General features: G+C 49.2%; 1 protein-coding gene across 6 annotated transcripts in view; it reads left to right on the top strand.

The window, feature by feature from the left end:
* Positions 1–24,173, top strand: part of Evc2 (EvC ciliary complex subunit 2) — a 112,005-nt gene that overhangs the window by 56,282 nt on the left and 31,550 nt on the right. For 5 of the 6 annotated variants that reach the window (XM_074042647.1, XM_074042645.1, XM_020178365.2 and 2 more), the window contains 7 exons: positions 3,687–4,011; positions 9,095–9,334; positions 12,133–12,308; positions 14,318–14,477; positions 16,866–17,320; positions 20,385–20,589; positions 21,575–21,691. In XM_074042647.1, the coding sequence (XP_073898748.1) occupies positions 3,687–4,011; positions 9,095–9,334; positions 12,133–12,308; positions 14,318–14,477; positions 16,866–17,320; positions 20,385–20,589; positions 21,575–21,691 (1,678 nt within the window). The remainder of the gene's footprint in view (positions 1–3,686; positions 4,012–9,094; positions 9,335–12,132; positions 12,309–14,317; positions 14,478–16,865; positions 17,321–20,384; positions 20,590–21,574; positions 21,692–24,173) is intronic. The other variant, XM_074042646.1, reaches the window with a different exon arrangement.

Genomic DNA, 24,173 nt, shown 5'->3' with positions numbered 1-24,173 from the left:
GTCCCTAATTCTTTTTTGCTAATTAGAGTGCATGACCTTGGTCTTGGCATAGTGCCTAGGGCACAGTAGGCATTCATATGCTTGTGTAATAACTAAATTGCTTGTAAATGGTTGCTATTCAAAACAAAACAAAAAATAATGACTGTGGTAGACTAAAACCTGCCACACACACATCACCTGCAATACTACACAGAGACAGGTGTCCTCCTACGTCCAGCGAAACTGCTAGACTCCCAGGACCTCTGTAGTCTACCCTCAGCCCATCTACTCGGAAGGCATGAGGATGGAACATGACTTCCTGTGAGGACATTAGGCATTCTTCTCCAGTGGGTGCTGTTGCCACAGGTCACACTGCAGTCCATACAGCTGTCGCAAAGGTGTTTCTCACCCAGGAGATGCAGCCCACGCTAGGAGGTGTAAGGGTCTTCCTGGCTCAAGGGCTTTAGCTCCATCCTCCACAGGTGCCAACCTCACTCACAGCAACCCACGGGACCGCTCCCAGGGTTTCTACAAGGAGATGGCTCCCAGTATTCCCTCAAGGGACAAGCTCAGTTCTGAGTGTCACCTCGTTCAGGAAAGCTCAAATCGTGTCACCTAGTTAGGTATTTATGGTTTACTTATAGGTCCCTCCACGGAAGTTTAATAATTGGCTATTTAGCAGTCAGGTGTCATTTTTCTGTAAGCTGTGCTGCCTGGTGACACATCGATGTTTGTCCTCATGAGGACTCATGCTCAGACACTCAGGGTGTTGAGAAAAGTGTTATAATAAAACAAAATGAAACAGGCAAACAGACCTGGATTCCTTCATCATCATTGGAGGTTGCTACATCACCTGAAAATCAATTAGAAAATTGATAACATGGGGTGGGGGCAGGGGGGAGAAATGACCCAAGCCTTGTATGCACATATAAATAATAAAATAATAAAAAAAAAGAAAATTGATAACATATAAAGGGAAGAATCAAATATCTATCCTTCCTGTGTAGTTGATGTTAGAATTATCAGTGAGTTATTGTTGAAAGTTCTTTTTCTTTTTTATTTATTTTGTGCTCTGAGACAGTCTCACTGTGTAGCCCAGACTGGCCTGGAACTTGTGACTCCCCTGCCTCAGCCTCCTGAGTGTTGGGATTACAGACGTGTACCAGGATGCTTGGCAAAGTTCTTTTTAAAGAATACCAGCTTAAAAATGCAGAGGAAATGAAGGAGTTGGAATAGGTTTTTTTTTTAGCCTTTAATGAAATCATGGACATTAGGTAAAAATTAGAAATGAATGCTAAAGCCATTAGATGAAGTCAACAGGAGATTTTCTGGTGCAAACATCGCGAAAGCACCACTTGCACTGTGGTTCATATCAGCATCACCTTGTAGGAAGTCACAGTGCCACTTATGGGGTATATAGGAAAATAAATTGAATCTGGCTAGTCAAGACTTTGGATCTAGTTTACAGGAAACATGGGTAGATGTGCAGTGACGCCCCGAGGATGCAGTCGGCCATCTTCACAAAGTGGCCTATTTTGCGGGATGAGGACCTGGTTTCCCCAACTGGCCAATCAGTGGCTTGGAAGAAAAGCCTGAGACCAGAGCGTGGAATCAGGTGGTTTCACCAACTCTGAGGGGTTTGTGTGCTTCAAGTGTAAAAAGACACAGGCGACATTCCAGGTCATTTGAATAATGATGGTCATGACACCATATTCATTGTTGGAATTATCTGAAATATTTTCATGTGATAATGCAGGGAAGTCAAAATTCTCCCTCTATGCGTAGGGTCTTGGGCTGATCTTGATAATTAAATAGACAAAAGATAAAGTTTTATGTGACATGGAGCCCTCATAGAGAAACAAAGGCCCAAAGAAGCAGCTAGAGTTGAACACATACACCGAATTGGACAAAGAATAGCAAGGTGTGAAAAACTCACTAAATTATGGTGGAGGCTGAAGAAAGAACGGAGTCCATTGTCCATCCCTGATGATAATGGTGCGGGGAGGGCGACCTTGATGTGGGGAGCTCACCTCCTGCTTTTAAGTCAAGGCACAAGAGTCAGCATGGTCTCTTACTTGCTTTTACTTATTTTTTGAAGTGCTTTTGACTTAAAATAGTCAGCATTTTTGCTATTTTTCTGCCTCTCTTTAGGTAAAAGATAAATAGACACCTGTTTCCCTATCTCTGTTTATATGTATCTGTCTGTCTCTGTCTTTCTCCTTGACAATGAAGGGAACATGCTGAGTTGTGTACAGGTAAAATGACACATCTAAGATTTGCTTTAAAATGTTCAAACACATGTCAAAGGGATACAAAAGAGTGTAAAATTGACATTTTTGAAGCTAGGTAATATGGGGGTTACATTCTCTTCACTTTCAAGTGCTTGAAAATTTCCATAATAATGTCCTTAAAACCCTCTGTCTTTACAGTCAAATGCTATTCTCTCCTATCAGATGGATGTAGAGGATGTGGGGAGGAAGTCCCCAGTGCATTTGTACTGAGAACCTGGAAAGCATTGGCAGGTGTTTCTAAGAGGCTTCGAACTGACCCTGACCTTGGGCCTAGTGATTTCTTTCGTAGGGATATGCACAGAGAAAATTAATAATTCTGCACAAAGATGTTTACTACAAATTTTGAAATTTGCAAATAACCTGAACCTACAGCAATAGAAGAATGGTTAAACAGTGACACTCCACGTGATGAAATATTTTGCAAACGCTGTAACAGAAACTCTTGTAGTTTTTAAATTCCACTGGAAAACAGTACAATGTTAATTGAGAAAAAAAGACAAAATTGTACTCATCTGTATAAGTAGTGTGCATTTATGGGAGAGGTGTCCCTTGGAGGACTATCTAACAAACCTCAGCAATGACTGATAGAACGATGGACTTACTGTGAATGAAGTCGTCTTCTATGTGTCTTTATTGTCTAGATTTTTTTAATCGTGAGAATAAATTAATTTTTCCTGTACATTTTTCTCTAGCTCTCATAGAAATTTCTTTCACAAACCATAAAACTCACCAATTTATGAGTGCAGGCTGTTGTGTTACTGTGTGCAGAGTGGTGCCACCAACTCATACAATCCTCAGAAACACTGTGGCCCTGCAGGTATCTAACAGTTACTTCTCAGGTAGCCTGTATTTTTAGACTGCTTTCAGATTTACAGAAACAATTGAGATGATAACACAGAGAGTTCCAGTATATCCTGTACCTGGGTTTATTTACCATTAATATCTTACGTTAGTAAGTACATCTGTTACAATGAATAAACCAAATTTCAAATCATCATTATGAATTGAAGGCCAGGCTTAGTTTTTAATCTGATGTTCTTTTCTGCTCCAGGAACTCATCCAGGATATATTATATTTAGTTGTCATGTCCATAAATTAGTTTTTAATAGGATAAAAAGTCAAATAAAATATTTTTATATCCTCCAAACATATTAGCTCTCTCTTTTCTCCTTGACATTCTTGTGGACTTGTTTGTTACTTGTTGGCAAAGACCATTGTTCCAGGCATGGTACCTTACACATTTACTAAGTAAGAACCTGCTAACTTAGTGACTGGTGTTCAGTAAGTGAATGGAGCAGAAGGGAGGGAAGAAAGGAAGAGGAGAGACTAAGAAGAAAGAAAGGCCTTACCTACAAATAGTTGGTTTCTGTGGTGGCTTCATGCAATGGAGTTCTTTTGACTTACGTTGTTTCTTAGGTTGGAGATTGCAACCCTGAACCGGGCGGATGCAGATCTGGAGGCTTGTAGGACCCAAATCAGCAAGGATATCATTGCCCTCCTATTGAAAAATCTGACCAGTGCTGGCCATCTCTCTCCCCAAGTGGAGAGGAGGATGGGTGCTATTTTCAAAAAGCAGTTTCTGCTGCTGGAAAAGGAAATACAAGAGGAGTACGATCGAAAGATGTTGGCGTTGACAGCTGAATGCGACCTGGAAGCAAGAAAGAAGACAGAAAGCCAGTATCACAGGGAGATGGTGGCGATGGAGGAAGCAGAAGAGCTGCTGAAACGAGTTAGTGAGCGGGTAAGGCGGCTCTGACAGTATTCCTGTGCCTCCTCTTTAGGGGTCCATCATTTATTTACCCACCCATTTACCCATCCACCCTCCTATCCATCTACTCATCTAGTTACCTATCTTCCCATCCATCTACCCATCTGTCTATCTACCCACCCATCCACCCATCCATCTACCCATTTGTCCATCCACCCACTCATCCATCTACTCACCCTTCCACCCACCAGCCCATACATCCACCCATCTGTCCATCTACCTGCCCATCTACCCATCCATCCATCCATCCATCCATCCATCCCTCCATCTATCTGTCCAACTACGTACTCATCCATCCACTCACCCATCCACCAGCCCACAAATCCACCCATCTGTTCATCCATCTGCCCATCTACCCATCCATCCATCCACCTATCCACCACCAACCTATTTATCCATCTGTACACCCACCCACGCACACATCCTCATAGCTATTCATCCATCCATCCTTCCATCCATCAATCCATCCATCCATCCAGGATTCATTTAGCAAGCGTTTATTGACCACTGATCATCTCTTAGCACTAGGCTAGGCCCTGCAGTTACAGAGTTGAATGAGACTTGGCTTTGCATTCAAGAAATTCATAATCTAATGAAGGACCCTTGCATATGAAAAATGTTACACCAGATAGCCATGTTAGACCACAGCTCTGTTCATGGTGCTGTGGAAGGTCATGGGAAGAGTGGAAAGGCCTCGGTGGCAGAGGTGGTTGTAATGACAAAGCATGTGCATCCTTGTCTGATCTATAGTCTGCTGAATCACAGTTCTCTCCTGTACAGATCTGGAGTCAGACAAACTGGACTCACAGTTTCTTGCTTCTACTCCTGAATGCCTTAGCTCCTCTTTCAAAGTCTAGCGGCTCCACTCTCAGGTAGCCTGGGAGAGGTGGATGTAGGAGAAGCAGCCACCTACGCCCCAGGTGGCAGAAGGCACCGGGTTCTCAGAGTTCTGGTTGTGGAATCTCCCCAAGCTGACCTGTGTTGTTCAGAGAATAGCCCTCATTCTTCCAAAAGCAGCATCTGTCGCTGCCTTAGAAGAAGCAGATTCTTCTCAGGCATCCCAGATCAACCCTGGTTCCTGCCTTCCTCTGGGAAAGATAGTTTACTCAGGCAGTGTGACTTGAGCCTGCATATCCTGCTCTGAACACCTACCATCCTAGGGAGGCTCCACAGCTGCTTAGAAATCAGTTCCTAAGCTGGGTGCAATGGGTCATGCCTGTAATCCTAGCAACCTGGGAGTGGGAGTTCAGGAGGATTGTGGTTTGAGGCCAGCCCTTGCAAAAAGTTCTCAAGACCCTATCTCAACCAATAGCTGTGCAGTGGCACACCTCTGTCATCCCAGCTACTAAAGGAAGCATAAATAAGATGCTTGTGGTTCAGGCTGGCCTGGGAATAAAGCAAGACCCTATCTCAAAAATAACCAGTGCAAAAAGTCTGGCTCAAGTGGTAGAGTGTCTGCCTAGCAAGCTTAAAGCCAAGTACCATCAAAAAAAAAGGAAGGAAGGGAGGGAGGGAGGGAAAAGAAACCAGCTCCTGCATTTTGCTTCTACTCCCCTTATGCCAACCAAACAGGGGAGTTTTGCCTAGAAGTGATTAAATAGCTCATGGTCACAGGTGGCATTGCTCAGATGTGGGCTGGGTGGGAAAGATCAGGGTGGTATTCACTGTCACCCCCACCTGCTTTCCGCACCTGGACCCTCCTGGCCTTAATGCAATCTTGTTTTAGGGTATGGCTGTGGGCTGTTTGACTTCTGTATTAGTCTCCGGTGACTGCCAAAACAAATTACCACAAATTTGGTGACATAAAACAGCAGAAATTTATCCTTTGTGGCTCAAACGGTCAGAAAGTCAACGAACATTGACAAGGCCATGTCCCATCCTCAGTCTTTAGGAGAGGCTTCTTCGTTTGGCCTGGTGTGCCTTGGGTTGTCACTGTGTCACTTTAACCTCTGCTCCATCTTCTCATGGCTTTTTCCTGGGACCCTGCCATCTCCTATTCTGTCTCTTACAAGGGCACTTGTTACTGAGTTTGGGACTCATCCAATGTCACTGGATTTAAGGCCCACTCAAATAATCCAGGATGGTCTCATAAGATTCTTAGGTAAGTCCCTTATTTGCCTTCTGCAGGCCCTGGTGCAGCCTACTCCCAGCCTCACCTCCACTTTGCTACTGGCCTATTTAGGCACAAACCACTATTTGAACCAGTCTTCTTGCAAAAATGTGAGTCACAAAAGTTAACAGAACTTTAGTCACTTGAGCCACTCCATCATACAAAATCACAGGTCACCTTGTAGTGATCTGTCACGTACTGAAGTCGCCCTTCAATAAAACACAGAAAAATGTTTTGGATCTGTTACTTCCTCCAGAATTCATTTAAGAAAAAAAGAAAAAAAAAGCAAACTAAGAAATACCAGTTTTCTTGGAGGAAGGCTTAGGAATTCCAGGGAAGAGAATAGAGATGAAATCTACTCAAATTTAAATTCTGTCATTCCTTATGGTTTGCAGAGCGTGTCTCCACCGCGAGGCCATGGTGAGCCATGAGGAATGTAGACTGCACTGGTTGGTTGCTGTACTCAGAGCCTTGCTCTGACCTTCCAGAAGGCATGTGACTACCACAGCAGGGTGACTTGTAAGCTAAGGGGAATGAACCATGCATCTCAAAGAGCTAGAAGCAAAGATCTCCAGTGTCTTCTATCACAACAGAAAGTCCCTTTGATGGCAGAATTGGCTTAATGGCACCAGCTTCCCCCCTCCCCCATGCCCTTGGTGAGCTGCAGGTTTTTTGTTTTGTTTTTTATTGGGACTGGGGTTTGAACTCAGGGCTTCACACTTGCAAAGCAGGTGCTGCTGTACTGCTTAAGTCACGCCTCCAGTTCATTTTGCTCTGTTATTTTGGAGATGGGGTCTTGAGAACCATTTGCACAGACTGGCCTTGAACTGAGATCCTCCCAAGTAGCTAGGATACAGGTGTGAGCCACGGGTACCCAGCTTGAACTGCATTCTTTGATTTAGATCTAGTCGTTTGCAAATAACATTTCTGTGCAACAGCGTGACTTTGGAAGTCTAATATGATCCTTTTTGTAAAACCAGCTTTTAAAATAGACTCAGTTGCTATTTAGTGGCCAAGGTAAACCATTAGTGTTTGGATAGACCCTGGCGGTGTGGACGGTGATGAAAGCCCCTGGCTTCCAGCCTTATGACTGCTGCTCTGCCTGTCCACCAGACTCTGCTGTGATGGCCTCTAGGGCAGGGATGCTGCGTGTGGACTGTTGAGTTTCTCTGGAGGTCTGGATAGGCAGTGCTTCTCTCTCCTGCCCAGATTCTCAACCAATTGAAAAGTAAAAGGAATTGGAAAGACAGAAACAGAGATGAGCATGTCACCTGTGTAGGCTTTCCTGAGGCAGTGGAGTGGGAGGTGGGCAGGTCTGTGACATGGGATGCTGGGGGCCGGGGACTGAGGCTGTGTAGAGTATGGGGAGCTGGACACTCTAGCTTAGTGTCCAGAGTGGAGAAGCTCCGGCCCTGGCTCTGTGTGTCACGGCCCCTCTGGCTTCCTGGCTATGTTCAGCCGGGCCATGGCACTGCCCACTCCTCCCACTACCCATGGCCAAGCCCATAGTGAGTATTTGGGTAGCTGCGTCCCCACCTCCTGCATACCTGAGCACCTGCACACCTGTCCCTGCCACTGTTCACCACCGTGCGCTGTCCACCGCCCGTGTGCTTTCAGAACCCAGAGCCTGAGGGTTTGCTTTGGCTGCCTTGTACCCCCCAAGCAGCAGGGAGTTTGGGAAGGGCTCTGAGCCTCTCTGAGGTGTGCGTCTGTCTCTGTAGAGTGGTGTGTTTGTTTCCAATGGCTGTGTCATGAACCACCCACATGCAGTGCCTTAAAACGATGTCCACCCACCATCTCACTGTTGAGATGGTCAGGAGTCTGGCACAGCTCAGCTGGGTCCAAAGCTGCCATCAGCGTCTCAGCTGGGTTGTGTCCTCTGGAACTGTGGGCAGGATTTAGTCCTTGTGAGTGTTCCTGGAAGCCTTCATTGGCTGTGGATGGCTCACAGCATGACGGTTAGATTATTTAAGGCCAGCAGGAGAGGGTCCGTCTCTGCCTTCAGGGAGGGTGCTTTACTCTGTGAGGACTCTCACCTGCTGAAATCAGGCTCACCAGGTCGGGCTCCCTGGGTCCTAACTGCCATCAAGACACCTTCACCTTTCCCTATAAGGTAACCTGATCACAGAAGGGACTCCCATCACACTCAGATTTCTACCCACACTCCAAGGGTGAGAATTTACATGAGGTATACCAGGGAACCCAAGGGGTCATCCTAGGACCCTGCCCACACACCCACGAGGGGGGAAGAACAGCCCTGCTTGAGGATGGGGTGTGGCTGTCCTGGGAACTTGGCAGCTTGTTCCTTCCTTTCCTCTCGCTGGGCCACTTCCTGCCCAGGCAGCCTGGTACCAATCTCAGCACCACTTTTGCCTCTTCTTCCCCAAAAGGTCTGAGCTCAGGCTGACTGCAGTCATTGCCTTCACATAGGTTGAGAACAAAAGATGACGGGGATAACTTGAGCCTAACTGCGAGAGCCCCCGGTGCTGAAGAGGTTCTCATTCCTTCCGTGCAGGCTGTCCTCAAGTGCTTTTAATTTGCACATTTCCACCCCTGTGAATTTTTGCTCTGTGATTGTTCTGGAAAGATATTCAGATAACAGGGACGGCAGGTTGGAACGGTCCTTGTCAGCTTGGGACAGTGTGTGTGTGTGTGCACATGTGTGTTCCATGTGAGCGTGTTCTGGCATGTGTGTGTGTGCACTGTGTAGCTGTATGTGCAACACATGTGCACAGACATACATGTGCCTGTGTGTATGTGTACAGTGCACATGTGCAGCAAGCATACCCAATGTAGTGTGTGCATGCACTTGATGTACTGAAGGTGTGCGTGTTGCACACCTGATGTGTGGGTCTGTGTGCTGCACACATGGTGTGGTGTGTACGTGTGTGCACATCCGTGCTTGTCGCATCTTCCCTCTCTCACGTGCTTCCTCTTCTCCCGCAGTCTGCCGCTGAGTGCAGCAGCCTTCTGCGGACCCTCCATGGCCTGGAGCAGGAGCACCTGATGAGGTCTCTTGCTTTGCGCCAGGAAGAAGACTTCGCCCAGGCTCACAGGCAGCTGGCTATTTCCCAGAGAAATGAGTTGCACGGTATCTTCTTCACCCAGATACAAAGTGCTGTGTTCAAAGGGGAACTGAAGCCAGAGGCGGCTGAGGCTGTGCTGCAGGAGTATTCTGAAACACAGGTAATGACTCTGTTTGGCTTCCCACAAGTGGAGCCACTCTCCAAACTCTTTCTGGAAGTCACCGCCCCCCATTGTTAAATCCTAGCAGTCCCTTGTGCCATGTCCTGTGAGCTTTCTCTTCTTCCTTGTGACCTGGGAGTGAGTGTCTAGTACACTGGGAAGTTGGTGGCTGGGAGCATAGGCTGTGGGCTCAGAGTGACCTGGTTTGATTCCACGCCCACCTTTATCACCTGTGGTATTCTTGGGCAGGTTACCCAACTTCTGAGCCTCAATTTCCCCACCTGTGAAATGGGTATAATAGAATACCCTCACTCACAGGGGTGCCATGAAGATTCAACAAAAGTCAGTGCTTGGCACAAGATGTGATTAATGTACAGAGCTGTAAAAAGATGGGTAACTTACATGTGTGTGCACTGATGCCTACCTACCTAGGGCTTGGGATCTGTCTAGACATGTGTGGGTGAAGTGTTTTTTTTTTTTTTTTTTTTTGGTGATACTGGGCTTTGAACTCAGCCTCATGCTTGCTAGGCAGATGCTCTACCACTTGAGCGACTCCACCAGCCCTTTATTGTGTTGGGTATTTTTGAGATAGGGTCTCACAAACTATTTGCCTGGGCTGGCCTTGAACTGAGATCCTCCCAACTCTGCCTCCCAAGTAGCTAGTATTACAGGTGTAAGCACCAGCACCCAGCTGTGTGGGTGAATTTGTGTGTGTGTTTGCACATAAGCTTGAGTGTGGATGTTACTAATCCAGACAGGAATGACTTCCTGCATGGTGGTGAGAGAGTTTCTTTGTGTCCTGGCATTGGAGTGGAGTCTCCTATGAGGCCTGCATAGGGCCGTTCATGTGCACAGGAGCACACATGAAGTTGCTGGTATGTGAGGTGCCCTCGTCACTGCACTCCGGGTGCCCACTGGCACTGACCACTTGCTCCAGGCCATGACAAGGATTATTAAGAGCAAACTCTTGCTTCATGAAAATTCGTGTTTCAGCTATGAAACACTCTCATGAGTGTAAAAGTGGTCCCTGAGCAGTTTTCTGATGGAGCCGTCACCTGGCCGTTTCAGCTGTATCTTTACAAGTGAAAATTGTCCCAGGTGGCTGGTTAATTTCTTCCCTTTGAAGAACCCCACCTGTCTCATGATGAGCTGTGATCGTCCCAGGTGAATCAAGGCATGTGACCAGCCTCCCTGTCACTGCCCTTGCCTAAGCAGTGGTGGGAAGTGGACTAGAACAGTGGAGGAGATGCAGACACAGCAGTGCACAGCTGCATGTGTAAGAGCTCTGGCGAGGGACTCATCGGTTCACCTAACCCTTGACAAAGGTGCCCAAGGCTGGCGTGCCAGTTCCCAGGGTCAGTGAGGCCACTGCCAGATTTGTGGTCTTAAGAGGCTGGGTGAGCAGGGCCAAGATGGAGCAGGGCATCCAGGGGGAGAGCAGGTGACATCCTGCTGAGGGCCACGCTCAGGGGGCTCTCAGGAGGGAAGCGAACACTCCAGTCTCTGCGTTCTGACCTACGATTCCCCCCCCAAACCTTCCGGGAGAGTAAAGAGGCGTCATCTTCACATGTGGGGCGTTCCTCTCGGCCACACGTGTCACACAGATGCCAGCGGTTCTGTGGTTATTTCAGTCCCGTGATGGGCAGTGCTGACTCTTGATGAGAAAGTGGCAGGAGGCGTGCTTCGTCGTTTGTACCGTGGTGGTGATTGAAGAGGTCGCTGCTGTACTGTGGTACAGACCACACGGTCAGAGTGTCTGGATGGCAGCTCAGCATCGCCTTCCTGCTGGGCTCGTACCAGCCAGCCTGAGGATCCAGTTCTATGGAGAGGAGGTGAGAAGGCTCCTGCCACAGTCCTAGCATGCTGCTGCTGGGCCCTGGAACCCCCAGGAAGAGGTTAGCCTTGTGCCACTCTGACTGACCGCCCAGCTTTTCACTGGGTAGGACTGCGCCTCAAGTATTGAGACCTGAAGATGTCGAGAGTCTTGTGTGGGAAGAAGGATGTCCATTTCCATTGAACAAGATGTCTGTCCATCCTTTTGCTAGCCCATTGTGTGGACAGTGTTTCCGTAGGTGGAAGCGACAGTACCACTGACGTGGCTAGTCTAAGGGGGCCAGGGTCACCACTGTGCTGGGTTAAAACCGTGCTCTGGGACGTAGCCAGCTGATGTTAGTGCACGGGCCCTGCGATCAGATTGCTGCTTCTGACCCAGCTGTGCGATGCAGGCTTGGTTTCCTTGTCTCTGAAATAGAGGTAATGATACCTCCTAGATCAACTTGGGCAAGGCATGAAGCGCCCAGAGAGCACCGCCAGTGTGAGCCCGCCTATTCAGCCTCCTGCGTTTGGTCAGATCTTGCTTACCCTGCAGATCGGGGAAATTTCTTGCTGCCCTTTGTGGCTGTCCTGCTCATCTCATCTCCTCCGAGAGTGGAGTAGCACCTGGGGGGTCAGGCCAGTGGCCAATTCACCCCAGAACGCCCACACCCAGCCTGGGCACAGCACTGTGGGGAGGCCCCTGGGGGTCAGAGGCCAAAAGGGTGGATGTGCGTCCTGTTGGTGGGGCAGGAAAGTTAGTCCGGTAACCCTTGCATTTAGTCCAGAGTGCACTTCTCAAAGCTCTCTTCCTGTCTGCACATCACCTTCTTATGAGCCTCTGTCACAGGTGGAAGTTAAAGGTGTTCGTCCCAGTGTGGTTCCCGTGTAGTGTACTTTCTTCTGAAAGGAAATGTAGTACTTCAAATGCTGACAAAGGTGTTTCTCAACGTTATAACTAAGCAGACTTGAAACAATTTTAACAGGAGAATGTGGACGAGTTAATGGACTTCTTCCAGGCCACCAAGAGGTGTCATCTGAGTAAGAGGTTTGGCCACAGAGAGTACTTGGTTCGGAACCTGCAGTCCACAGACACCCGTGTGCAAGGCCTCCTGGACGCCGCATCCACCCAGCTGACACACCTCATCCAGAAGCATGAGAGGTAAAACCCATGTCCCCCTGTGAGGCCACTGTCCAGGTGCTGCCCACCTCGGTCTGCTCAGCGTGTGCAAAGGCTCTCACACTTCATTCTTAAAAAGAATTCTCTAGTTGTTCAAATCCTCTGCAGTGTAGAAAGCAGCCATGGGTAAATGGATGAAACGCTGTGTTAGTTGCTCTTCATGGCTGTGACACAAATACCTGAGAACTGCTTAAAGGGAGGAATTATTTATTTTGCTTGTGGGTTTCAGAAATGTTAATTCAGCATGATGGGGAGGGCATGGTGAAGTACCCAGGAACCACTAGTGGCTTACTTCATGGCAGCTGGAAAGCAGAGAAAGGTGATGCAGGAAGAAGCCAGGGCAGGTCACAGCTACCACGGACACGCCCCCAGTGACCTACCTCTGTCAGCCCAGCCCCACCTTCAACCTTTCACCACCTCCAATGATGTCATCAGGTTATGAATCTGCAAGGGATGAAGTCATTCATTAGGTCACAGCCCTCAGGATCTAACTGTCCCTGAGATGTCCTCACAGACACACCAGCAGTGAGTTCTACTGACATCCCGGGTGGTTCTCAATCCAGTCAAGTAGACACCTAAGATTCCCCATAACAGCCCCCGTGTACCCACCATTCAGCTTCTGCACAGTTGTGCTGTTGCTGTACATCTCCATCCTGGATTATTTTGGAGCAAGTTCCCAGCCATATTTAGTGGAGCAATCAATGAAGGAGGCTCAGCTGACCATGTGGTGGGAGTGCCCACCTCTCCTTGGGCCCTAGCACACACTGGCTCTAGAGTTCACCTTTGGCATTTAGTATAAATAACACAGAGATGCTTGTGTTGGGTTGGAATGGTTTTTCTCAGCAACACTGGGGCGCCACGTGGTCAGGTGAAGGTGGTGGAGTGGGTTTCTTGTAACTGTGCTCCCTCGCCTCTCTGCAGCATTCCTGTCAGGCATTCTCTGAGACAAACTTCGTGTAAGCAGTACATGTTGTCTTTAGGTCATGAGACACGCTAAAATGAGTAAAGGCGTGAGTGTAAGGTTGGCATTCTCAAGCTGAGACCCAGGAAGACTGGTGATGTAATTCAGTCTAAGTCAGAGGCTGGGAACCCAGGAGTTATGGTTCAAATCCTAGTCCAGGACAGGAAAAGATGTGAGATGCCCCATATAAGCAGTGAGGCTGGAAGGAAGGGGCCAATTTCAACTCCCTCTGCATTTTTGTTCTACTCAGGACCTTAGCTCACATTAGGAAGGCCTCCTGCTTCACAGAGCTGCCTTAGTCCCTTTTTTTGCTGCTATGATGGAATGCCACAGCCTGGGTAAATTATGAATTATGAAAAGTTACTTGGTTCACAGCCTTCTTGCTATGTCATGACATGGCAGAAGGCATCACTTTGCTTGAGAGAGAGAGGAGAGCAAGAGAGGGCCAAATTTCCCTCTCTTATAACTAAGCCACTCCTGCGATCATGGTGTTAATTGTCCTGAATTTAGGTGCCAATGTTTAATTCTGTCACACTGATAGTTCAGTGTCAACATGAGTGTTGGAGGCGACCACAGCGTAAGTCCATGAGTTCACGTGCTGATGCTACCTTCATCCAGAAGTCATGTGATCCGAGCCGTCACGACCTTCGCACTGCCATTTCTATGTCTTCCTCTGAGTTTCTGCGCCTCCTAACGCTGCGACCCCTGATCTACCATCTCCCCTTGGAAAGTTCTCTCTGCCCCACTGGCCTCTTCAGTTGTCACTCTTGCAGGTTTATCCCACAACTCTTGCAGGTTTCATTCTTGTGCATCTTCTGTCCAGGTCTTAGCTTTCCCTGCCTGTCTCTTCGGACACTGACCTCACTGTGCTGTTATTTTACTCATGTCTCAGCCTCTCCGTCTCCTCCTTTTGGGGCATAAACGTTTTTTAAACCATGCTTCATGGAGCTGCATGTTCAGCCACAGCCATAGTCAAGCCAAAGGTGGGGCTGGAACCTGTGGTCACTAATGTTTTGTCTTTTCCATGTAGGGCGGGGTATTTGGATGAAGGTCAAGTGGACACACTGTTGGAGCGGGTGCAGACAGAAGTCTTCTCTATAAAGCAGAAACTGGACAATGACTTAAAGCAGGAAAAGAAAAAGCTCCACCAAAAACTAGTAATGAAGAGGAGACGAGAACTTCTGCTGAAGGTAGAAGAGGCACTAAGCTACTTACTCCTCCCAAAACCTTCCCAAACATGCCCTGAGCAACCAGCACTACTGCCAGCGCACTGGCATCAAGAGGACAGCTGGGCAGGTGCAATGCTGTGAATCTGTGATTGATTGCTAGGACTTCCTGGAATGCTGTGTCAGGGATTCCACAGGTCCTACTGGCCCTCTGCCCAGCAGAGAGTTGCCATAGACTAGCGATGCCTGCACGACAAGGGAGAGGAGTGTGGGCTGGTGAATGGGACAATGCTGACACTAATTGAGTGTTTTCTTAGCACCGTGCCAACTATGTGACATTAAATGGCTCGTTTTAATCCTTACACTAACCCTAGGAGGGAGATACCACTGTTTGTTCCATTTATTAAAAAAAAAAAGAGAGAGAGAGAGATCCTGGGGCTTAGACATCTTAAGTAATGCAGTCAAGGTCAAATATCTACTGCATGGGAGATATAGGGCTTTGTGCCCAGACCTGTCTGTCTTAGGGCCTCAGTCCTATTCTTGCTGGATGTGAACCCACTCAGCTTGAGAGAGGAGAGGCCAACACGAACAGCGCATGGTCCTAACGTGCTCACCACGTTCCATGCACAGTGTGCTTTCATGGCATGAAAAAGACAGTGGTTCTTAGCTGGGAAAGCTTTCCAGAGCAGGAGCAGCATAAATGAGTCCTGAGGACAAATGTGCATTTAATGCAGACAAGGGCACCATATACAAGGTTGCAAGTGGTGGCTAGAGTGTGCTGTGGTGTTGGAAGCTCCCAGAACTCAATGAGGCTGGATCGTACAGAGGAGTGAGGGCAGGACTGGAGCGGGGCCGCCTGGAAGCTGCCTGAGTTGGGGGGGCATGCGGTGCCAGGCTTCCCCTTCCCTCAAGGACAATGGGAAAGGCTGAAGGGCTTTCAGGAAATGAAAGAGGCCTTGGGGTGTGATTTGGGAGCTCCTGGGAGCAGACTGTTGGAGGGTGTTGGAGGATCCTGGGAAGACAGAACCATGGAAGGCTCTAGCACTTGGCTAGGTGAGAGCTGACCAGGACCTGAACCAAAACACAGTACCTTGAGATCTGAGGAGTAAGGACAGGTTTGGGGGATGCACGGGACCACAATGTGGCACATAGGTAACCGGCTGGAACCTTTCAACCCAGGTACATAGCCTAGTCTGGAACCAGTCAGGAGGAAGAGGACAAGATATAGAAAACTTGCAAGTGGGATCAATAGAAACTGCTTCTTCTTACCAAGTTTTGAGGCCCAACAGAGAGCCGAGGTTCTGATCCCTGAAACCTCCCCCATCCTGGGCATCATCTGTTCATCTCGGAGCCACTGGTTAAGGAATCAGGACAGTGGGCTCAGAGCACTTTCCTGGATGGCGTGCCTGGCTCGGCGTTTCTCTCTGGAAGGAGGGCTGGATTCCAGGTCTTGCTAGAGGTTCTGGCTCTCTTCCATGAATATTATGTTTTGCAGTCACTTTTGCTAAATGTCACAAGTGGCCCAGCATTAGGATAGAGCTTCATAAAAGCAAAAATTCATGTCGTGTCCCTGATGCAGAGGACGCTGCCTGACGCTGTCAGTAAATATTTGACTCAGTATTTGGAGAATAAATTGATCGGTTTTCTGGCCCCAGGATATGTAAACAAAAGGAAGGCTATCTCAGGTTCTCGTAACTAGAACGGAGACGGTCTGGGCCACTGTCACACACAGCGCTTTGTGCAAGCTGGGTCTCTCCACCAGGGAGCCTTTCCACCTGTGGTCCTTCCTCCCAGGAAGTTCTTTCCTCATCTCTTCACCTGACTAAGGTGAGACGTCATCCTTCTGGTCTTGCTTAGATTCTTCCTCCAAAGGCTTCCACTGACTTCCTTGTTTGCCTCACATGCATTCTCACGGTGGCTTTTGTCTGCTAATGTCACACTGTGTGGTTACTGTGTGCTTGCCATACAGTAGCAATGACAGCAGGCCTGCATTGCTGTGGATTCTGCTCCAGGCACTTTTCTAAGGGCTGTGCATGTACAGAGCAACCCCTGTGATCTTCACACCCCTGCTGTAATACAAATCCTATATCCTATAGATTGGGAACTGGAGACCCAGAAAGGCTAAGACACTCACTTTGGGTTGCTCAGCTTGTGAATAGAGGAGCCAGGATTGGAACCCAGCTGGTCTGGGCTTTACCTACTCAATAAAAACTTGTTGGATGAATACCAGACATGCAGTTTCTACCATATTTGGTTTGATTTTCTTAAAGATAATTTTCTAATCATGAAATTGTTGAGGGAAGGCTATAAACCTTTTCTGCTCCTACAACAAATCTTCCAAGTGTTTTCCCACAAGACTCTGCCCACTGAGCCCTGTTCCCTTTTAATTGTCCTGTCTCAAATTCCCTCCAGTACAAGGAGCAGCAGAAGGCGCAGCTGTCGGTCGGGGAGGCCCTGCAAGTTGCCGATGACGCTGGCCAGTACCTGCGCCAGTGGAGGAACATGGTAGCCGAGCACAGTGCTGCCCTGGAGGAGCTGCAGGAGCACCTGGACCAGGCTGCCCTGGACGACCTCCGGGCCCTGACCTTGTCACTGTCCGAGAAGGCCACTGAGGAGCTGCGGCGTCTACAGACCTCGGCAATGACCCAGGAGCTGCTGAAGCGCAGTGTGCCCTGGCTCTTCCTGCAGCAGATCCTAGAGGAGCATAGCCGGGAGACGGCTGCCCGGGCCGCGCAGCTGGAGGCCGAGGAGAGGGGCCGGGGCCAGGAGGGGGTGCAGGGCGTGAGGCAGAGGCTGCAGCACGATGCACTGGAGGCCTCCACCAAGGAGCAGGCTGAGCTGAGGCGCTGGGAGCACTTGGTCTTCACGTGAGTGGCCCTGGCTTTCTTGATGCCCTGCCCACCCTACTGGTGAGGGAGGGAACAAAGGAGGGAGCCCTTGGAGTCTGGGATGGCCGAGCACATGATAGTGACCAGCAGGGCCGTGGGAGGAGGCATTAATAGTGACAGGAGGGAGTGACTCTGGCCCCGTGGGGTCTGCCATGGACTTGTGTGAATAATCCAGTGAACCAGCAGGAAGTGCACCTGGTCCCCTCCATAAGAAGTGCTGTTAGGTGAGAACATTTATCAGAGTGGGAAGGGGATTCATGGTGAGGTCATTCCAAGCCCTCCTGGGTTCACCCAATGTCCAGGCAGCTCAGTGCTGACACCACTGTGTACCCTCTTTTTGCCTGGCCTTGTCATTCACTGGGTCACCGTTTGGGCCATTTGTTGTCATTATTGACACCAGCTCCATGCAACAACTTCCACTCCTGCGAAGGCTGTACAGCTGGTCTGCACTCCTGCCATTGTAACTAGAAACTAAAGGATCCGATCGGCCACACATGATGTTTTAGACTCCAGAAAGCTGCAGAAGCACTGAAAATGGTTGGGGGCAGTTGCGAGGTACCCCTGTCTATAGCCCTTTGCTTCTTCAAGACGCATGCCAGTTCTTCATGCACCTTCAGGCTCGGTTCAGCCCAGAAAAGGAGACTTAGTGATGTAACAGGGACCCACAGAACTTGTGGTGCTTGTTCAGGGAAACTGGGGGGCCCAAAATAATGGCCAGTGTGGAATGAGCACAGGCAGTGTTGAAGTCCCAGCACCATGTGCTGTGTGTGTATGGGGGGAGCAAGTTACTTAACCTCTCTGGGTCTCCTCTTTCTTCCCTGTGGTATGTGGGTGACGGCGCTGAGTCTGGTAGGGGGTGTTTGGGAGCACAGGGTTAAAGACCATCAGATGGCTTAAAATATGAGGGAAGCGGCCAGGTAGGAGCCTCAGCTCTTCTTGGGGACTCTCTGGTGGGCAGACATTGAATGACAGAGCATCTTTCTGCAATGTTGCCCTTCCTGGTGGAAGTTACCCAAGGTCTTATTGGCCTTGGTTTCATGCCCCTTCTGGCACAGTGCTCTTCCCTGGGCCCTGACTCGCTACCAAGAGAGCAGGTCCCCAGGTGTGTGTGGAGAGGGATTTTTCTCTTGGTTTGTGTTAAGTGGCCTCCAGCTCCATCCCATGTCTTTTGTGAGTCTGGCCTTATTTATTGCCCAATCTTTGCTACTGCTTTCTCTGAGCCTGTAAGAGTCGTGGCTCTTCCTGTGAGTCATCCTTGGCCGTGTTTGTTCAGCTTGGTCTGTGTTCAGCCTGAGTCTCTTTACACGTTACCCTTGACTGTGGCCTGTTCCTAGCGTTTGAATTAGATGTGCCATTCCTGTTACCAGATGATCAGTTTCTTAAACTCCATTTGGATCCATTTTGCAGGGAGCATTTCTAACACTGCTACTGAGTGAACCATTGAGCAGGAAACCAAAAGTCCCACCAGAAATGCTATCAGAATACACTTCGTGGTTTTTCTGAAGGTTAAAGTGGGTCAACCCACAATGTGCACAATGCCAGCTGCTTAAATGCTTGGCTTATCTGAGATCCTGCCTTTATTGTGCATTATATAAAAATGGCTTGGCACCATGGTTCTCATACACATTTTTACAAGCTTCCTGGGTGCGAGCAAAACAGGGTCACTGAAAACCTCGCCAGCAAAGGTAGAAATCAATAAGGAGGAATGTTTTTTTGCCAGGGAAAGAATGTATGTGTGTGTGTGTGTGTGTGTGTGTGTGTGTGTGTGTGTGTGTGTGTGGACTCCTTTCCAAGTTCTGCTCTGACTTAAAACCCCATCAGGGCAGGGTTCTGCCTCCTGCATATCTGCTCTCTCTTGGTAGCAGAGGACTAAGACAGACCCACAGGGTCAAGCTGTTGGAAAACACAGGAATAAGACTTAGGTGAACTTCGTAGTGGCTTTGCCTTTGGATTCCACATAAGCAGCAAACAGCAGGACAGAGGCTGTCCATGAGGCAAGAGGCCAGGGGCAGGATGCAGTTCCCGGAGGTGCTTTCAAACTCAGGGGCCATGAAGTGAGGAACCCGAGACAGCTGTTACATGGTGCAGGTTTAGGGTCTCCAGAATATTTTTAGTTGAAGATCCACATCATCCCTGTCTGACTCTATTTCTGCAAGAATGTTTTCTAGGTGAGTTCCAGGCCCACCTTTCATACTGAGATATGGGCGTGGTGAACCTCACCATGGATTCTCATGGGGGGGCGTTTTGCAAACATTTCTCGATTTTGAAACATTTACAATGCATGTTTTAGGCAACCTGGTTGACAGACATTGCCAGGAAAACCCAAAGAAATCTATGTTTGTCTGCAGAGAGTATTTTGTTGAATAATAAATGAGCAAGCATTCAACTGCCTAGGTCACTTGGACTTCAAGTGACTCTACTCTGGTGTGACCTCATCTGCACTTCTTAATTTCATCCGCAGAAACCCTATTTCTGAATAAGGCCACACTCACAAGCTACCAACCAGGCTTTGGGACTTGAACGTATCTTTTGGGGGGCTCGACCCAGTCCATAACAGCAAAGTACCCCACATAGCTTCCAGCATGAAGAAGGCTGCTACCTGAGCCGCGCCAGTCACTGTCCTTGGTGCAGGGCGCAGTGTGAGAGCCCCCTTTCCCTGACTTCTCGCTGAGGTGAGCACCCACCTCTGTGCCACTGCGTCCCACAAACAGGATGCTGCTTGCTGGGAAGTGCTTCATCTTCTTGTCTGTTTCCAAGGTGCGGTTAGGTTATTGTCAAGGTCATGAGTGCTGGAAGGCCATTTGCCTCCTGAAGGGTGCCTCGTGTTCATCTCCTTTAAATCGCACCTCTGAGGTGATGATGTGCTGAACACGGCCTAAGTTACATGCTCAAGAAGTGCTTCTGAAAGGATGTCAGATGAGGAACAGAGATGCTTCTTCCTCCAGGCAGGGATTTAGCTTATGGACTTTGAGCCTGCAGCCTCCCCACCCCATCCCACGGCCGTGTTCTCTCTTGATTGTGTGACGCTGCTCTCCCCTCACAGGAAGCTCTGCTGCACGGCCTTCTCGCTGTCCAAGGAGGAGCTGCTGAGGATGAGGCAGGAGGCACACAGCTGCTTTGCTCAGATGGACCGGAGCTTGGCCCTCCCCAAAATCCGTGCCCGAGTCCTGCAGCAGCAATTCCAGACTGCCTGGCGGGAAGCAGAGTTTCTGAAATTGGACCAAGCCCTGGCGGCCCCTGAGTTGCAGGTAGGATGGTTGTGTCTGGCCTCTCGATTGCAGAGGCGGGACATCTCCCAGAAGCTGACCCCACCGGGTCCTGCATTTCCTCTGGCTCTGAGCTTTCTCCTCTTATTCTCCTGTCTTGGTAGAATCTGGCTATTCCTGCAACCTCCATGCTTGTCCCGATCGTAAGGTCTGCATTTGGTGCCAGGCCCGGATGCCCTCTCCTGATCCAGGGCAGTGACCATCAGCAGCCACGAGTGTCAGATGCACCTGGCCAACAGGTGCATCTGGTCTAAGATGCTACCCTCCCATTGCCCACCCCCTCAGCCACAGCTGGTGGCCAGTTGAGGGTGCACAGCCTCCTCTGTAAGTGGCACAGGGGACCAGTGCTCTTCTCAGCTCTGGCGGGTCAGGAAAAGGGGTCTCTTGTCACTGGGCCTCAGTGGTGACTATTGTCTTAAGGACCTATTGTGTGCCTCAAGGGCAGGTGACTCCTGGATTCACTTTCTCTTCCAGAGCCAACGTGGAGCATCCAGGATGCACTTGACCTAAGACCACAGCTTTGCTTGGCCCCATCTCTTCCTGTCCTGGTTCCCTTGTTCCTCTTGGGCTGCTCCCAAAACTTTCTCAGGAAATAGCATGCAGCCCATCCTGTCTCAGGCCTCCTCCTAGGGAACCTAACCTGAGACAAAGCCTTTGAACTTGGCTGTTTCCTCTCCGTGCAACTTGCTCTGAACTCTATTCAAGTCTCTGCAAAATGTCACCTCCACATAGAAACCTTCCCAAGCACCTGTCTAAACACTTCCCAGCCGTCCTTTTGCACAAGGCCCTGAAACCAAGCCCAAGCTGGTTCCAGGGAAATACATGTCTTTTCTGCCTTCTGTGGCTTGAGGCAGTGTTTTGTACCTTGCGAGTTGTGTGCACTTCCCTTAGTTTGGGGAGACCCAGGGCCCCCTGGACTCATTGTCTCTCTTCACGCCAGTGTTTCCTCTGACCTCTCTACCCACAGTCCAAGGCGAGAAAGACACGGTCCAAGAGTAGAAGCAAGGCAGACCTTCTGAAGAAGTGCATCGAAGATAAGATCCGCCTCTTCAAGGAGCAGGCCCCAGAAGACCTGGTGGAAAAGGTTGGTGATTCTGCATCTTGCTTGCTTCTCTGCAGTCCACAGGCTGGCAGCCAGCCATCCTCCAGGGCCCCAAGGGCTGGTACCTCCGTCTCCACTCAAGCACCTCACTCTGAAACTCATGGCCCTCCACAGGGGCCCATTCCTCCCCTGTGCCCGTGTTCCATCCCCATCAACTCCCTTTCGTATGGTAACACCACACCCACTATTCATGTGTTCCCAAAGTAGTCTGAGGTGGCCACAAGTTCCCAGCACTGGGTTGATGAGCTCTGGGTTACAGCAGTAACTTAGGCTGCCTGGTCGATCTTGGTCCCTGCTCCCAGCAAGGAGAAGCAAGGAGGAGTCAGGAAGATGGAGATAAACACTTAAAGCTACAGACTGCTCAGTGGCAGAGGGAAGAGAGGAGGGATGTGATCTCAGTGGGTGGGCAGCTGGCAGTGCATGAACTGAGGGTGGGCCAAGAACAGAGGGCTTCCCAAGGAGGTGCCTTCTAGGAGTGGAGCCTGTGTGGTCACTGCCTGGGTGCCTGTGTCCCCCAAACTCTGTATGCAGAGGGCATGCACTCATGACTGGGTGCATCTCACCAGGTTCAGAGCTGCTGGCTTTGCTCTGACCTCTGTGTCTTTTACCTAGTTTTGCTTTAAATTTAAATTTTATCTTTAATGCAAGTGTGTTTCTCAGAACACAAATGTGTGATCTGGCACACAGCCCTAGCATCTGCTTTGGGCAAGGTCAGTGACTCCTTCCAGGTGCAAACAGGTGGTGATGTCTTAAGGGAACTGAAAGTACATACAAAAATTGAGGAATAGGAAAAAGACAGGGCACAGAGAGGTGAAAGGTCTCTTCCTTATTGCAAAGGCCAATTAGGAAGATATAGATCAGTGTGAGAGTCAAGTGTGCCTGCTATACTGCCTGTAAATCAAACAGACCCACCATCTGGTCTCGATATCTCCCAGGTACTGGGGAGCACAGCAGAATTCCAGCTCTCAAGAGCAGCACAGGAATGCCAGGTCTGCTGGAGTTCTCAGTTCACCGAGAGGAGAGGAGTAGGGGGTGGGGTGGGCACAAGGAGGAGCTGTTGCAATCACACCCAGGCTGTGATCCCAGCACCTCCATGAGAGGCAAAGTCCTATGGAGCTAAGATGGATGAGGGTTGCTGATGCAGGAGAAGTCAGGATTGGTTTGTGGAGAGGATGGGGGCCAACTCAGGCCATGGTGGGCTCAGAAGGACCTCTTGGGAAGAGAGCCATGCCACAGTGAGGGTCAGGAGCCTTGCGGAGGCTGAAATTCCAAACTGAAGGAGGAGAGTCACCTCCTTCCCATGGTGGCCAACCCAGGGAGAGATCAGGTGCAGACCTGCACGGTACCTGTGGCTTAAATTGGACCTTAGCACCCTCCTTACCCTGCCCCCACCTCATCTCCCTTTACTCTTTCTTCTCTTTATCTCCAGTCTGCTACTGTCTTATGGCCCGGGCCACACCCAACACCTTTTTTGCTTGATATACAGAATGGACTCCCTAGTGTTTGCTGGTGACCTCTCTCTCCTTTCCAACTGGTTCACCATAAAACAAGGAACTTCCTCCTCCTAAAGCCAGGGTCTGACCCTTTTGTGCTTGGGGTGGTCACTGTTTCTGATGATCAGCAAATATGTACACCATCTACTTGGAACTTTGTGTCCTGCACAGATAGAAGATCCCCCTGCCTAATCTGCAGCTCAGTGTAGAATGAGTGGCTGTGATTGACTCCGAAAGAGTGGCATGGCAGAGACAGACAAAGAGACATATGTGAGCCTCCTGGCTGCCTGCTTTCTCTGTTCAGCTGATGGGATCCTGATGGACAGCGTCAGCTCAGGCCTCAGGCAGAACCAAGCAGGCAAAGTGGTCCTGTCGGAAGTGGGAGAGTCAGCCACCAATGTCCAGGCCGTCCTCTGGGCTCACTGCAAACTCACAGGTGCATCACTTGAAGTCTGGAAGACTTTGGAGGACATATGCATTTTAGAATGAGTTATCCAAGTTCCTAAATAAATTTCTGAATGACTACATGATTAATACAGATTAATTTGGGAATGGCCATCCTATCAAAAAGATGTGCTGCTTCTTATTTTATTTATGTCTTCCTTTAGGATCTTAGTAGAAGTTTACGCAGTTTCCTAGGTGGGTCTGCCATGCATCTCGGTTTGCTGTAAAAGTCCTGTATCCCTTTTATCTCCATGTCCCTTCCCATGAGCCCCTAGTCTTCAGTGTGGCATAATGATTAATTATGGTGACCTTATGAAAAAGTCTTGTGTAATTTCTGTGATGGCGTCCAGACACTCTATAGGTTTGGTTGTAATTGTGAATAACAACCCATGTCCAGTTACATTTTTCATATCATTTGCTACTAGTGTAAAGAAATATAACCGATTTTCTAAATCCTGCCAGACTCCTGTGTTCTGTCTCTGGAGCCAGGCTCTTGGTTGGCAATTCCTGGCTCTGTCACTTCATAG

This window comes from Castor canadensis, chromosome 9, assembly GCF_047511655.1.
Source record: "Castor canadensis chromosome 9, mCasCan1.hap1v2, whole genome shotgun sequence".
In the NCBI taxonomy this organism is placed as follows: domain Eukaryota; kingdom Metazoa; phylum Chordata; class Mammalia; order Rodentia; family Castoridae; genus Castor; species Castor canadensis.
The sequence above is the reverse complement of the archived record's forward strand: the minus strand, read 5'-3'. Positions and strand labels throughout refer to the sequence as shown.